This window comes from Rhinoderma darwinii, chromosome 2 (genome assembly GCF_050947455.1).
Source record: "Rhinoderma darwinii isolate aRhiDar2 chromosome 2, aRhiDar2.hap1, whole genome shotgun sequence".
NCBI lineage: Eukaryota > Metazoa > Chordata > Amphibia > Anura > Rhinodermatidae > Rhinoderma > Rhinoderma darwinii.
The window spans coordinates 470,312,607-470,329,885 of record NC_134688.1 but is presented as its reverse complement, the minus strand read 5'-3'; the positions used below and the strand labels follow the sequence as shown (position 1 = coordinate 470,329,885).

Genomic DNA, 17,279 nt, shown 5'->3' with positions numbered 1-17,279 from the left:
ACGTCATATAGAGAAGCGTCACTCCACAGAACACGTCATATACAGAAGCGTCACTCCACAGAACACGTCATAGAGAAGCGTCACTCCACAGAACACGTCATATAGAGAAGCGTCACTCCACAGAACACGTCATATAGAGAAGCGTCACTCCACAGAACACGTCATATAGAGAAGCGTCACTCCACAGAACACGTCACATAGAGAAGCGTCACTCCACAGAACACGTCATATAGAGAAGCGTCACTCCACAGAACACGTCATATAGAGAAGCGTCACTCCACAAAACACGTCAGATAGAGAAGCGTCACTCCACAGAACACGTCATATAGAGAAGCGTCACTCCACAGAACAAGCCAGATAGAGAAGCGTCACTCCACAGAACACGTCATATAGAGAAGCGTCACTCCACAGAACACGTCACATAGAGAAGCGTCACTCCACAGAACACGTCATATAGAGAAGCGTCACTCCACAGAACACGTCATATAGAGAAGCGTCACTCCACAGAACACGTCATATACAGAAACGTCACTCCACAGAACACGTCATAGAGAAGCGTCACTCCACAGAACACGTCATATAGAGAAGCGTCACTCCACAGAACACGTCATATAGAGAAGCGTCACTCCACAGAACACGTCATATACAGAAGCGTCACTCCACAGAACACGTCATAGAGAAGCGTCACTCCACAGAACACGTCATATAGAGAAGCGTCACTCCACAGAACACGTCATATAGAGAAGCGTCACTCCACAGAACACGTCATATAGAGAAGCGTCACTCCACAGAACACGTCACATAGAGAAGCGTCACTCCACAGAACACGTCATATAGAGAAGCGTCACTCCACAGAACACGTCATATAGAGAAGCGTCACTCCACAGAACACGTCATAGAGAAGCGTCACTCCACAGAACACGTCACATAGAGAAGCGTCTCTCCACAGAACACGTCACATAGAGAAGCGTCACTCCACAGAACACGTCACATAGAGAAGCGTCACTCCACAGAACACGTCACATAGAGAAGCGTCACTCCACAGAACACGTCACATAGAGAAGCGCCACTCCACAGAACACGTCACATAGAGAAGCGTCACTCCACAGAACACGTCACAGAGAAGCGTCACTCCACAGAACACGTCACATAGAGAAGCGTCACTGCACAGAACACGTCATATAGAGAAGCGTCACTCCACAGAACACGTCACATAGAGAAGCGTCACTCCACAGAACACGTCACATAGAGAAGCGTCACTCTACAGAACACGTCACATAGAGAAGCGTCACTCTACAGAACACGTCACATAGAGAAGCGTCACTCCACAGAACACGTCACATAGAGAAGCGTCACTCCACAGAACACGTCATATAGAGAAGCGCCACTCCACAGAACACGTCATATAGAGAAGCGTCACTCCACAGAACACGTCACATAGAGAAGCGTCACTCCACAGAACACGTCACATAGAGAAGCGTCACTCCACAGAACACGTCATATAGAGAAGCGCCACTCCACAGAACACGTCATATAGAGAAGCGTCACTCCACAGAACACGTCACATAGAGAAGCGTCACTCCACAGAACACGTCACATAGAGAAGAGTCACTCCACAGAATACGCCAGATAGAGAAGCGTCACTCCACAGAACACGCCAGATAGAGAAGGGTCACTCCACAGAACACGTCACATAGAGAAGAGTCACTCCACAGAACACGTCAGATAGAGAAGCGTCACTCCACAGAACACGCCAGATAGAGAAGGGTCACTCCACAGAACACGTCACATAGAGAAGCGTCACTCCACAGAACACGTCAGATAGAGAAGCGTCACTCCACAGAACACGCCAGATAGAGAAGCGTCACTCCACAGAACACGTCACATAGAGAAGCGTCACTCCACATAACACGTCAGATAGAGAAGCGTCACTCCACAGAACACGTCATATAGAGAAGCGTCACTCCACAGAACACGTCATATAGAGAAGCGTCACTCCACGGAACACGTCACATAGAGAAGCGTCACTCCACAGAACACGCCACATAGAGAAGCGTCACTCCACGGAACACGTCACATAGAGAAGCGTCACTCCACAGAACACGTCATATAAAGAAGCGTAACTCCACAGAACACGTCACATAGAGAAGCGTCACTCCACAGAACACGTCATATAGAGAAGCGTCACTTCACAGAACATGTCACATAGAGAAGCGTCACTCCAGACAACACGTCACATAGAGAAGCGTCACTCCACAGAACACGTCATATAGAGAAGCGTCACTCCACAGAGCACGTCACATAGAGAAGCGTCACTCCGCAGAACACGTCACATAGAGAAGCGTCACTCCACAGAACACGTCACATAGAGAAGCGTCACTCCACAGAACACGTCATATAGAGAAGCGTCACTCCACAGAACACGTCATATAGAGAAGCGTCACTCCACAGAACACGTCACATAGAGAAGCGTCACTCCACAGAACACGTCACATAGAGAAGCGTCACTCCACAGAACACGTCACATAGAGAAGCGTCACTCCACAGAACACGTCATATAGAGAAGCGTCACTCCACAGAACACGTCATATAGAGAAGCGTCACTCCACAGAACACGTCACATAGAGAGCGTCACTCCACAGAACACGTCATATACAGAAGCGTCACTCCACAGAACACGTCATATAGAGAAGCGTCACTCCACAGAGCACGTCACATAGAGAAGCGTCACTCCACAGAACACGTCACATAGAGAAGCGTCACTCCACAGAACACGTCATATACAGAAGCGTCACTCCACAGAACACGTCATAGAGAAGCGTCACTCCACAGAACACGTCATATAGAGAAGCGTCACTCCACAGAACACGTCATATAGAGAAGCGTCACTCCACAGAACACGTCATATAGAGAAGCGTCACTCCACAGAACAAGCCAGATAGAGAAGCGTCACTCCACAGAACACGTCACATAGAGAAGCGTCACTCCACACAACACGCCACATAGAGAAGCGTCACTCCACAGAACACGTCATATAGAGAAGCGTCACTCCACAGAACACGTCACATAGAGAAGCGTCACTCCACAGAACACGTCATATAGAGAAGCGTCACTCCACAGAACACGTCACATAGAGAAGCGTCACTCCACAGAACACGTCATATAGAGAAGCGTCACTCCACAGAACACGTAATATAGAGAAGCGTCACTCCACAGAACACGTCACATAGAGAAGCGTCACTCCACAGAACAAGTCACATAGAGAAGCGTCACTCCACAGAACAAGTCACATAGAGAAGCGTCACTCCACAGAACACGTCACATAGAGAAGCGTCACTGCACAGAACACGCCATATAGAGAAGCGTCACTCCACAGAACACGTCATATAGAGAAGCGTCACTCCACAGAACACGTCACATAGAGAAGCGTCACTCCACAGAACACGTCACATAGAGAAGCGTCACTCCACAGAACACGTCACATAGAGAAGCGTCACTCCACAGAACACGTCATATAGAGAAGCGTCACTCCACAGAACACGCCATATAGAGAAGCGTCACTCCACAGAACACGTCATATAGAGAAGCGTCACTCCACAGAACACGTCACACAGAGAAGCGTCACTCCACAGAACACGTCATATAGAGAAGCGTCACTCCACAGAACACGTCATATAGAGAAGCGTCACTCCACAGAACACGTCATATACAGAAGCGTCACTCCACAGAACACGTCATAGAGAAGCGTCACTCCACAGAACACGTCATATAGAGAAGTGTCACTCCACAGAACACGTCACATAGAGAAGCGTCACTCCACAGAACACGCCAGATAGAGAAGCGTCACTCCACAGAACACGTCACATAGAGAAGTGTCACTTCACACAACACGCCACATAGAGAAGCGTCACTCCACAGAACACGTCATATACAGAAGCGTCACTCCACAGAACACGTCATATAGAGAAGCGTCACTCCACAGAACACGTCATATAGAGAAGCGTCACTCCACAGAACACGTCACATAGAGAAGCGTCACTCCACAGAACACGTCACATAGAGAAGCGTCACTCCACAGAACACGCCAGATAGAGAAGCGTCACTCCACAGAACACTTCACATAGAGAAGCGTCACTCCACAGAACACGTCACATAGAGAAGCGTCACTCCACAGAACACGCCAGATAGAGAAGCGTCACTCCACAGAACACGTCACATAGAGAAGGGTCACTCCACAGAACACGTCACATAGAGAAGCGTCACTCCACAGAACACGCCAGATAGAGAAGCGTCTCTCCACAGAACACGTCACATAGAGAAGCGTCACTCCACAGAACACGTCACACAGAGAAGCGTCACTCCACAGAACACGTCACATAGAGAAGCGTCACTCCACACAACACGCCACATAGAGAAGCGTCACTCCACAGAACACATCACATAGAGAAGCGTCACTCCACAGAACACGTCACATAGAGAAGCGTCACTCCACGGAACACGTCACATAGAGAAGCGTCACTCCACAGAACACGCCACATAGAGAAGCGTCACTCCACGGAACACGTCACATAGAGAAGCGTCACTCCACAGAACACTTCATATAAAGAAGCGTAACTCCACAGAACACGTCACATAGAGAAGCGTCACTCCACAGAACACGCCACATAGAGAAGCGTCACTCCACGGAACACGTCACATAGAGAAGCGTCACTCCACAGAACACGTCACATAGAGAAGCGTCACTCCACAGAACACGTCATATAGAGAAGCGTCACTTCACAGAACATGTCACATAGAGAAGCGTCACTCCAGACAACACGTCACATAGAGAAGCGTCACTCCACAGAACACGTCATATAGAGAAGCGTCACTCCACAGAGCACGTCACATAGAGAAGCGTCACTCCACAGAACACGTCACATAGAGAAGCGTCACTCCACAGAACACGTCACATAGAGAAGCGTCACTCCACAGAACACGTCATATAGAGAAGCGTCACTCCACAGAACACGTCATATAGAGAAGCGTCACTCCACAGAACACGTCACATAGAGAAGCGTCACTCCACAGAACACGTCACATAGAGAAGCGTCACTCCACAGAACACGTCACATAGAGAAGCGTCACTCCACAGAACACGTCATATAGAGAAGCGTCACTCCACAGAACACGTCATATAGAGAAGCGTCACTCCACAGAACACGTCACATAGAGAGCGTCACTCCACAGAACACGTCATATACAGAAGCGTCACTCCACAGAACACGTCATATAGAGAAGCGTCACTCCACAGAACACGTCACATAGAGAAGCGTCACTCCACAGAACACGTCCACATAGAGAAGCGTCACTCCACAGAACACATCATATAGAGAAGCGTCACTCCACAGAACACGTCATATAGAGAAGCGTCACTCCACAGAACACGTCACATAGAGAAGCGTCACTCCACAGAACACGTCATATAGAGAAGCGTCACTCCACAGAACACGTCACATAGAGAAGCGTCACTCCACAGAACACGCCAGATAGAGAAGCGTCACTCCAAAGAACTTGCCAGATAGAGAAGCGTCACTCCACAGAACACGCCATATAGAGAAGCGTCACTCCAAAGAACTTGCCAGATAGAGAAGCGTCACTCCAAAGAACTTGCCAGATAGAGAAGCGTCACTCCAAAGAACTTGCCAGATAGAGAAGCGTCACTCCACAGAACACGCCACATAGAGAAGCGTCACTCCACAGAACACGCCATATAGAGAAGCGTCACTCCACAGAACACGTCATATAGAGAAGCGTCACTCCACAGAACAAGCCAGATAGAGAAGCGTCACTCCACAGAACACGTCACATAGAGAAGCGTCACTCCACAGAACACGTCATATAGAGAAGCGTCACTCCACAGAACACGTCACATAGAGAAGCGTCACTCCACACAACACGCCACATAGAGAAGCGTCACTCCACAGAACACGTCATATAGAGAAGCGTCACTCCACAGAACACGTCACATAGAGAAGCGTCACTCCACAGAACACGTCATATAGAGAAGCGTCACTCCACAGAACACGTCACATAGAGAAGCGTCACTCCACAGAACACGTAATATAGAGAAGCGTCACTCCACAGAACACGTCACATAGAGAAGCGTCACTCCACAGAACAAGTCACATAGAGAAGCGTCACTCCACAGAACAAGTCACATAGAGAAGCGTCACTCCACAGAACACGTCACATAGAGAAGCGTCACTGTACAGAACACGCCATATAGAGAAGCGTCACTCCACAGAACACGTCATATAGAGAAGCGTCACTCCACAGAACACGTCACATAGAGAAGCGTCACTCCACAGAACACGTCATATAGAGAAGCGTCACTCCACAGAACACGTCACATAGAGAAGCGTCACTCCACAGAACACGCCATATAGAGAAGCGTCACTCCACAGAACACGTCATATAGAGAAGCGTCACTCCACAGAACACGTCACACAGAGAAGCGTCACTCCACAGAACACGTCATATAGAGAAGCGTCACTCCAAAGAGCACGTCATATAGAGAAGCGTCACTCCACAGAACACGTCATATACAGAAGCGTCACTCCACAGAACACGTCATAGAGAAGCGTCACTCCACAGAACACGTCACATAGAGAAGCGTCACTCCACAGAACACGCCAGATAGAGAAGCGTCACTCCAAAGAACTTGCCAGATAGAGAAGCGTCACTCCACAGAACACGCCATATAGAGAAGCGTCACTCCAAAGAACTTGCCAGATAGAGAAGCGTCACTCCAAAGAACTTGCCAGATAGAGAAGCGTCACTCCAAAGAACTTGCCAGATAGAGAAGCGTCACTCCACAGAACACGCCACATAGAGAAGCGTCACTCCACAGAACACGCCATATAGAGAAGCGTCACTCCACAGAACACGTCATATAGAGAAGCGTCACTCCACAGAACAAGCCAGATAGAGAAGCGTCACTCCACAGAACACGTCACATAGAGAAGCGTCACTCCACAGAACACGTCATATAGAGAAGCGTCACTCCACAGAACACGTCACATAGAGAAGCGTCACTCCACACAACACGCCACATAGAGAAGCGTCACTCCACAGAACACGTCATATAGAGAAGCGTCACTCCACAGAACACGTCACATAGAGAAGCGTCACTCCACACAACACGCCACATAGAGAAGCGTCACTCCACAGAACACGTCATATAGAGAAGCGTCACTCCACAGAACACGTCACATAGAGAAGCGTCACTCCACAGAACACGTCATATAGAGAAGCGTCACTCCACAGAACACGTCACATAGAGAAGCGTCACTCCACAGAACACGTAATATAGAGAAGCGTCACTCCACAGAACACGTCACATAGAGAAGCGTCACTCCACAGAACAAGTCACATAGAGAAGCGTCACTCCACAGAACAAGTCACATAGAGAAGCGTCACTCCACAGAACACGTCACATAGAGAAGCGTCACTGTACAGAACACGCCATATAGAGAAGCGTCACTCCACAGAACACGTCATATAGAGAAGCGTCACTCCACAGAACACGTCACATAGAGAAGCGTCACTCCACAGAACACGTCATATAGAGAAGCGTCACTCCACAGAACACGTCACATAGAGAAGCGTCACTCCACAGAACACGCCATATAGAGAAGCGTCACTCCACAGAACACGTCATATAGAGAAGCGTCACTCCACAGAACACGTCACACAGAGAAGCGTCACTCCACAGAACACGTCATATAGAGAAGCGTCACTCCAAAGAGCACGTCATATAGAGAAGCGTCACTCCACAGAACACGTCATATACAGAAGCGTCACTCCACAGAACACGTCATAGAGAAGCGTCACTCCACAGAACACGTCATATAGAGAAGCGTCACTCCACAGAACACGTCACATAGAGAAGCGTCACTCCACAGAACACGCCAGATAGAGAAGCGTCACTCCACAGAACACGTCACATAGAGAAGTGTCACTTCACACAACACGCCACATAGAGAAGCGTCACTCCACAGAACACGTCACATAGAGAAGCGTCACTAAACAGAACACGTCACATAGAGAAGCGTCACTCCACAGAACACGTCACATAGAGAAGCGTCACTCCACAGAACACGTCACATAGAGAAGCGTCACTCCACAGAACACGTAATATAGAGAAGCGTCACTCCACAGAACACGTCATATACAGAAGCGTCACTCCACAGAACACGTCATATAGAGAAGCGTCACTCCACAGAACACCTCACAGAGAGAAGCGTCACTCCACAGAACACCTCACAGAGAGAAGCGTCACTCCACAGAACAAGTCACATAGAGAAGCGTCACTCCACAGAACAAGTCACATAGTGAAGCGTCATTCCACAGAACACGTCACATAGAGAAGCGTCACTCCACAGAACACGTCATATAGAGAAGCGTCACTCCACAGAACACGTCATATAGAGAAGCGTCACTCCACAGAACACGTCACATAGAGAAGCGTCACTCCACAGAACACGTCATATAGAGAAGCGTCACTCCACAGAACACGTCATATAGAGAAGCGTCACTCCACAGAACACGTCACATAGAGAAGCGTCACTCCACAGAACACGTCACATAGAGAAGCGTCACTCCACAGAACACGTCATATAAAGAAGAGTCACTCCACAGAACACGCCATATAGAGAAGCGTCACTCCACAGAACACGTCACATAGAGAAGCGTCACTCCACAGAACACGTCACATAGAGAAGCGTCACTCCACAGAACACGTCATATAGAGAAGCGTCACTCCACAGAACACGTCACATAGAGAAGCGTCACTCCACAGAACACGTCACATAGAGAAGCGTCACTCCACAGAACACGTCACATAGAGAAGCGTCACTCCACAGAACACGTCACATAGAGAAGCGTCACTCCACAGAACACGTCACATAGAGAAGCGTCACTCCACAGAACACGTCACATAGAGAAGCGTCACTCCACAGAACACGTCATATAGAGAAGCGTCACTCCACAGAACATGTCACATAGAGAAGCGTCACTCCACAGAACACGTCATATAGAGAAGCGTCACTCCACAGAACACGTCATATAGAGAAGCGTCACTCCACAGAACACGTCATATAGAGAAGCGTCACTCCACAGAACACGTCACATAGAGAAGCGTCACTCCACAGAACACGTCACATAGAGAAGCGTTACTCCACAGAACACGTCACATAGAGAAGCGTCACTCCACAGAACACGTCACATAGAGAAGCGTCACTCCACAGAACACGTCACATAGAGAAGCGTCACTCCACAGAACACGTCATATAGAGAAGCGTCACTCCACAGAACACGTCATATAGAGAAGCGTCACTCCACAGAACACGTCACATAGAGAAGCGTCACTCCACAGAACACGTCACATAGAGAAGCGTCACTCCACAGAACACGTCACATAGAGAAGCGTCACTCCACAGAACACGTCACATAGAGAAGCGTCACTCCACAGAACACGTCACATAGAGAAGCGTCACTCCACAGAACACGTCACATAGAGAAGCGTCACTCCACAGAACACGTCACATAGAGAAGCGTCACTCCACAGAACACGTCATATAGAGAAGCGTCACTCCACAGAACACGTCATATAGAGAAGCGTCACTCCACAGAACACGTCACATAGAGAAGCGTCACTCCACAGAACACGTCACATAGAGAAGCGTCACTCCACAGAACACGTCACATAGAGAAGCGTCACTCCACAGAACACGTCACATAGAGAAGCGTCACTCCACAGAACACGTCACATAGAGAAGCGTCACTACACAGAACACGTCACATAGAGAAGCGTCACTCCACAGAACACGTCACATAGAGAAGCGTCACTCCACAGAACACGTCATATAGAGAAGCGTCACTCCACAGAACACGTCATATAGAGAAGCGTCACTCCACAGAACACGTCATATAGAGAAGCGTCACTCCACAGAACACGTCATATAGAGAAGCGTCACTCCACAGAACACGTCATATAGAGAAGCGTCACTCCACAGAACACGTCACATAGAGAAGCGTCACTCCACAGAACACGTCACATAGAGAAGCGTCACTCCACAGAACACGTCACATAGAGAAGCGTCACTCCACAGAACACGTCACATAGAGAAGCGTCACTACACAGAACACGTCACATAGAGAAGCGTCACTCCACAGAACACGTCACATAGAGAAGCGTCACTCCACAGAACACGTCACATAGAGAAGCGTCACTCCACAGAACACGTCACATAGAGAAGCGTCACTCCACAGAACACGTCATATAGAGAAGCGTCACTCCACAGAACACGTCATATAGAGAAGCGTCACTCCACAGAACACGTCATATAGAGAAGCGTCACTCCACAGAACACGTCACATAGAGAAGCGTCACTCCACAGAACACGTCACATAGAGAAGCGTCACTCCACAGAACACGTCACATAGAGAAGCGTCACTCCACAGAACACGTCACATAGAGAAGCGTCACTACACAGAACACGTCACATAGAGAAGCGTCACTCCACAGAACACGTCACATAGAGAAGCGTCACTCCACAGAACACGTCACATAGAGAAGCGTCACTCCACAGAACACGTCACATAGAGAAGCGTCACTCCACAGAACACGTCATATAGAGAAGCGTCACTCCACAGAACACGTCATATAGAGAAGCGTCACTCCACAGAACACGTCATATAGAGAAGTGTCACTCCACAGAACACGTCATATAGAGAAGCGTCACTCCACAGAACACGCCATATAGAGAAGCGTCACTCCACAGAACACGTCACATAGAGAAGCGTCACTCCACAGAACACGTCACATAGAGAAGCGTCACTCCACAGAACACGTCACATAGAGAAGCGTCACTCCACAGAACTCGTCACATAGAGAAGCGTCACTCCACAGAACACGTCACATAGAGAAGCGTCACTCCACAGAACACGTCACATAGAGAAGCGTCACTCCACAGAACACGTCACATAGAGAAGCGTCACTCCACAGAACATGTCACATAGAGAAGCGTCACTCCACAGAACACGTCATAGAGAAGCGTCACTCCACAGAACACGTCACATAGAGAAGCGTCACTCCACAGAACACGTCACATAGAGAAGCGTCACTCCACAGAACACGTCACATAGAGAAGCGTCACTCCACAGAACACGTCACATAGAGAAGCGTCACTCCACAGAACACGTCACATAGAGAAGCGTCACTCCACAGAACATGTCACATAGAGAAGCGTCACTCCACAGAACACGTCATAGAGAAGCGTCACTCCACAGAACACGTCACATAGAGAAGCGTCACTCCACAGAACACGTCACATAGAGAAGCGTCACTCCACAGAACACGTCACATAGAGAAGCGTCACTCCACAGAACACGTCACATAGAGAAGCGTCACTCCACAGAACACGTCACATAGAGAAGCGTCACTCCACAGAACACGTCATATAGAGAAGCGTCACTCCACAGAACACGTCACATAGAGAAGCGTCACTCCACAGAACACGTCACATAGAGAAGCGTCACTCCACAGAACACGTCATATAGAGAAGCGTCACTCCACAGAACACGTCACATAGAGAAGCGTCACTCCACAGAACACGTCATATAGAGAAGCGTCACTCCACAGAACACGTCATAGAGAAGCGTCACTCCACAGAACACGTCACATAGAGAAGCGTCACTCCACAGAACACGTCACATAGAGAAGCGTCACTCCACAGAACACGTCACATAGAGAAGCGTCACTCCACAGAACACGTCACATAGAGAAGCGTCACTCCACAGAACACGTCACATAGAGAAGCGTCACTCCACAGAACACGTCATATAGAGAAGCGTCACTCCACAGAACACGTCACATAGAGAAGCGTCACTCCACAGAACACGTCACATAGAGAAGCGTCACTCCACAGAACACGTCATATAGAGAAGCGTCACTCCACAGAACACGTCACATAGAGAAGCGTCACTCCACAGAACACGTCACATAGAGAAGCGTCACTCCACAGAACACGTCACGTAGAGAAGCGTCACTACACAGAACACGTCACATAGAGAAGCGTCACTCCACAGAACACGTCACATAGAGAAGCGTCACTCCACAGAACACGTTTCCAATGCTCTAGTATTTAGTGGCGGCGTCTTTACACCCCTCCATCTGACGCTTAGCATTGTGCTTGGTGATGTAAGGCTGGCATGCAGCTGCTCGGCCCCCATGCCATGAAGCTCCCTGGCACAGTGTGTGGATGTTGATACCAGAGGAGGTCTGTACTCTGCAGTTATGGAGTCAGCGGAGCGTTGGTGACTTTTCTGCACTTGCTCCTCAGCACTCGGCCCCCACTCTGTAATTTTACGTGGTCTGCACTTCGTGGCTGAGGTTTCTTCCACTTTACAATAATATCAGTCACAGGTGATGGTGGAATATCCAGGAGGAAGACATTTCCGGAACTAACGTGTTACACCGGTGACGTCCTATTACAGGACCGCGCTGGAGGTCAGTGATCTCTTTACCACGACCCGTTCTATCACTAATGTCTGTAAAGAGACTGCAGGGCGAGTGCCGGACACCTGTGGCAATGGGACTGAATAAAACCTACCCAATACTTTTGTCCATATAGTGTGTATATACTGTATATTTTATGAATATATTTTGGGTTACCTCCTCTATCCTCTCCCACCTCATCACAATACCAGCAGTTGGAGACCTGCTGTGGATCTGAGGTTGATCACAAGTTGCATTGCAGGTCTTTTATATCATTACATATTAAAATAAATTTCTTTTCATTTAAATAGAGAAGAAGATATAAGAAGAACACCAGGATTCGCCGACACCGACCCAACAAATAGAAAGTCACATTCATCAAGGTTGGTTTTGGGAAATAGAAGAACATGTTATCAATTAACCCCTTCCCGCCGCAGCCCTTTTTCAGATTTTTATTTTCGTTTTTTCCTCCCCCGCCTTCCAAAAGCCATGACCTTTTTATTTTTCCGTCGATATAGTCCTATGAGGGACGAGTTGTAGTTTTTCGTAGCACCATTTATTTTGCCATATAATGTACTAGGAAGCGGGAAAAAAATTATTTGTGGGGTAGAAAATGTAAAAAAAAAAACAGATTCCTCCATTGTTTTTTGCGCTTCGTTTTTACGGAATTCACTGTGCAATTAAAACAACAACATGTTAACTTTATTCTGCGGGTCAATACGATTACGGCGATACCAAATATATATCGCTTTTTCTATATTTTGCTACTTTTACACGTAAAAACCTAAGTAAAAAATTAAATTTATTTTGTGTCGCCAAATTCTGGGAGCCATAACTTTTTTATTTTTCCATCGGTTAAGTGGTATGAGGGCTTATTATTTGCGGGATAAGCTGTAGTTTTTAATGATAACATTTTGGGGTACATGCGACGTTTTGATCACTTTTTATTTAATTTTTTGTGGAAGATGAGGTGACCAAAAAATAGACATTCTGGCGTTTACAATTAGTTTTTCTCACGGCGTTCACCGTGCGGGTTAAATAATGATATATTGTAATAGTTCAGACTTTTACGGACGCGGCGATACCAATTATGTTTATTTTTTTTTTTACTATGCTCTAGGGGGAAATGGGAAAAGGGGGGTTTTCTGAACTTTTAATTGAATTGTATTTTTTTTACAGAATTTTTTATTTTACTATTTTTTCCTTTTTTTTATTAGTCCCCCTAGGAAACTTCAACCAGCGATCGTCAGATCGCATACACCGTATACTGCAATACTAATGTATTGCAGTATATCGTGATTCTGACAGGCCGGAGGCAGCGCTTAATAGGTGCACAAAGATGGCGGACCTGGGGACCTTCATTAAGCCCCCAGGCAGCCATAGCAACCATCGCCCCCCTGCGATTGCATTGCGGGGGGTGCGATTAGCTGTTAGAGGGGGTCTCCCCCTCTTTCTAACGATTTAAATGCCACGGTTCGCTATTGTCTGTGGCATTTAACGAGTTAAACGAGCGGGATCGCGCACGAGTGCGATCCCGCCATTACTCTGAAGTGTCGGCCGTAACAAACAGCCGGCACCAGCATCGCATGGAGCGGGTTCACTCCGTGAGCCCGCTCCATACTTCCCCTACCCGACTTTGGCGTATGGATACATCAAGTGTCGGGAAGGGGTTAAAGGTACTCTAGATCTAATTTCTGATGTACCAACATTTACTCTGCAGGTAGGTGTAAGCTACTATTCCCTATTATCAGCCATTTCAGACTGTGAAGACCCTGACTGGATGGCTGAACAGAAGTCCAGGACACTCTCTACCCCCCCTCCCTATATCTAGTGTTGGGAAACGTTCCCATATATGTGTGACTGATGTTTTGTTCACATAACACTATTGCATCTGTTCAACTGTTTCATATGATAAGTTAAAGAGATTTCCAATTTACTGGACACAACAACCTGCACCCCGAAAAGCCATGAACATAAATGCTCTCTTTTTGACACCTGACTCTCTTTGATGGGACATTGATCCAAGGGTTTATTCTGATTGCAATAGTTGGAGTTGGGAAGGAAAATTTCCCCCTACCATCGGGCAATTGGCTTTTGCCTCATAAAGGTTTTATCCCTGTCCTGGTTCAACGCTGTGGGATTATTGGTCTTGATGTGAATGTGTTTTTATCAACCTTTTCCACTGTGTAACTATGTAACGTTGGGGCAATTACTTCACTTCAAGTGGTATGTACGTCTATTAAAAGAGCACTAAATGTAGAAAATGTGTTCCACTAGATCCGCCGTTATCCCAGCTCATCACAAACTTCGGATCAGAAGTCTCTCGCTGTAAGGCAACCGGCTGAAGCAGCAGCTCTCCCCCACTACTGTCTGCGTAAGGAGAAAATGAAGACTTAGCCGCTCCCCCTCCACCATCTGCCAGACGACAATCAAAGGGAACAGGAAAGAATGAACCTTTAGGGTATGTGCACACGTAGTGACCAAAAACGTCTGAAAATACAGAGCTGTTTTCAAGGGAAAACAGACCCTGCTTTTCAGACGTTTTTTGAGCAACTCGCATTTTTCGCTGCGTTTTTCGCGCCGTTTTCCATGGCGTTTTTTACGTCCGTTTTTGGAGCTGTTTTCATTGGAGTCTATGAGAAAACAGCTCCAAAAACGTCCAAAGAAGTGTCCTGCACTTCTTTTTACGAGGCGTAATTTTACGCGTCGTAATTGCCGTACGACGCGTAAAATAACGCGTCGTGGGAACAATACAGCGTTCTACCCATAGAAAGTAATGGGCAGATGTTTGACAACGTATTTGAGACGTATTTTCAGACGTAAAACGAGGCAAAAAACGCCTCGTATACGTCTGAAAATAGGTCGTGTGAACCCAGCCTTATTCTCTGTATGATTATTACAAGACCGTTTGTTTCAAGAGATGCAAAAAATTGTACAGACCGACGGTCGCTGGGGACAAGTTCGTCTCGTGTTTGCTTTTATCATTCATTTACCGTCCCTTTAAGCAGATGACTTGCATTCATGAATAACCTTGTGACAGAGGAGGGGGGATTTACAGAAATCGAGATGTTGAGCAGAGAAACGAAACTTAATATGGCAAAATGAAAGGCTGTGCGCTTAGCAAGACATTGAACTGAACCAGGGGCGTAACTAGGAAAGATTGGGCCCCCCATACTCCTGACATTGAACATTTATCAGTTCTGTGGGCAATGTAAAAATACAGCTAGGCCACCGAGTGTACTGCTAATAACCTTTAGTTATGTGGTTACAAAGATTGTTACAAATAGCTAAGCACTGATACATATTTAAAAAAAAAATGATCACTTAATTATGTTATTTATTAGTTATAATAGTTAATAAAAAAAAAAAACTTACCTGAAACTCAAAGCACTGGGACAGGAAGGACTTGTTTCCATCTGTTCTTGCTCATTTTTAAAGTGTAATGGGAAGGGGTACTCTCTTTTCGAATGTTACAGCTATTCCTGCATGCATCCCCCTCCCTATCTATAGATAGTGCCACACACAGCGCCCTGTAGATAGTGCCACATCCCCCTTGTACATAGTGCCTCACACAGCCCCCTGTAGATAGTGCCACACACACCCCCTGTAGATAGTGCCAAACCCCCTCTAGATAGTGCCACACTGTCCCCTCTAGATAGTGCCGCACACAGCCCCCCTGTACATAGTGCCTCTCACAGCCCCCTGTAGATAGTGCCACACCCCCTGTAGATAGTGCCACACCCTCTAGATAGTGCCACGCTGTCACCTCTAGATAGTGCCGCACACAGCCCCCCTGTACTTAGTGCCGCACACAGCCCCCTGTAGATTAGGCCATATACCCCTACTTCTAGATAGTGCCACACAGCCCCCCTTGTAGTGCCACACACAGCGCCCTGTAGATAGTGCCACATCCCCCCTGTACATAGTGCCTTACACAGCCCCCTCTAGATAGTGCCACACCCCCCCTTGTGGATAGTGCTACAGCCCCCTTGTAGATAGTGCCACACACAGTCCCCTTGTAGATCAAAACAAAGGCAAAAGGAAGCAGTACTGCAGGTAAAGTGACTACAGTGGTTTATTCACCAATGATCCAGACAAGCTACGTTTTAGCTCCTCCCTGGAGCCATTATCAAGCCTTAATAGGCTTGATAATGGTTCCAAGGAGGAGCTAAAACATAGCTTGTCTGGATCATTGGCGAATAAACCACTGTAGTCCCTTTACCTGGAGTGCTGCTTACATATTCCTTTGTTTTACTTTACATATTTGGACCTTATAGTCAGGTCTGCTGAAACCTGCACCTGGACTGCGACTCTCACAGTGCTGCTGCACCTTGGACTTCCTCCCTTGTAGATAGCATCACATGCTCCCATAGATAGTGCCGCACACACCGCCTTGTAGAGTGTGCCGCACACTCCCCCTTGTTGATAGTGCCGCACACTCCCCCTTGTAGATAGTGCCGCACACACCACATATAGATAGTGTCACATACCCACATAGAGAGTGCAGCACACTCCCCCTTGTAGATAGTGCCGCACACACCACTTATAGATAGTGTCACATACCCACATAGATAGTGCAGCACACTCCCCCTTGTAGATAGTGCCGCACACACCACTTATAGATAGTGTCACATACCCCCATAGATAGTGCAGCACACTCCCCCTTGTAGATTTTGCCACACACTCCCCCTTGTAGATAGTGACGCACACTCCCCCTTGTAAATAGTGCCGCACACAC

The 17,279-nt window shown here is 47.5% G+C and overlaps 1 protein-coding gene across 4 annotated transcripts in view; it reads left to right on the top strand.

Moving 5' to 3' along the window:
• Positions 1-16,581, top strand: part of LOC142743672 (nectin-1-like) — a 126,239-nt gene extending 109,658 nt beyond the window's left edge. For all 4 annotated transcript variants that reach the window (XM_075854657.1, XM_075854653.1, XM_075854654.1 and 1 more), the window contains 2 exons: positions 12,853-12,924; positions 14,819-16,581. In XM_075854657.1, the coding sequence (XP_075710772.1) occupies positions 12,853-12,924; positions 14,819-14,873 (127 nt within the window). In that variant the 3' untranslated portion in view covers positions 14,874-16,581. The remainder of the gene's footprint in view (positions 1-12,852; positions 12,925-14,818) is intronic.
• The last annotated feature ends 698 nt before the right edge of the window (positions 16,582-17,279 follow it).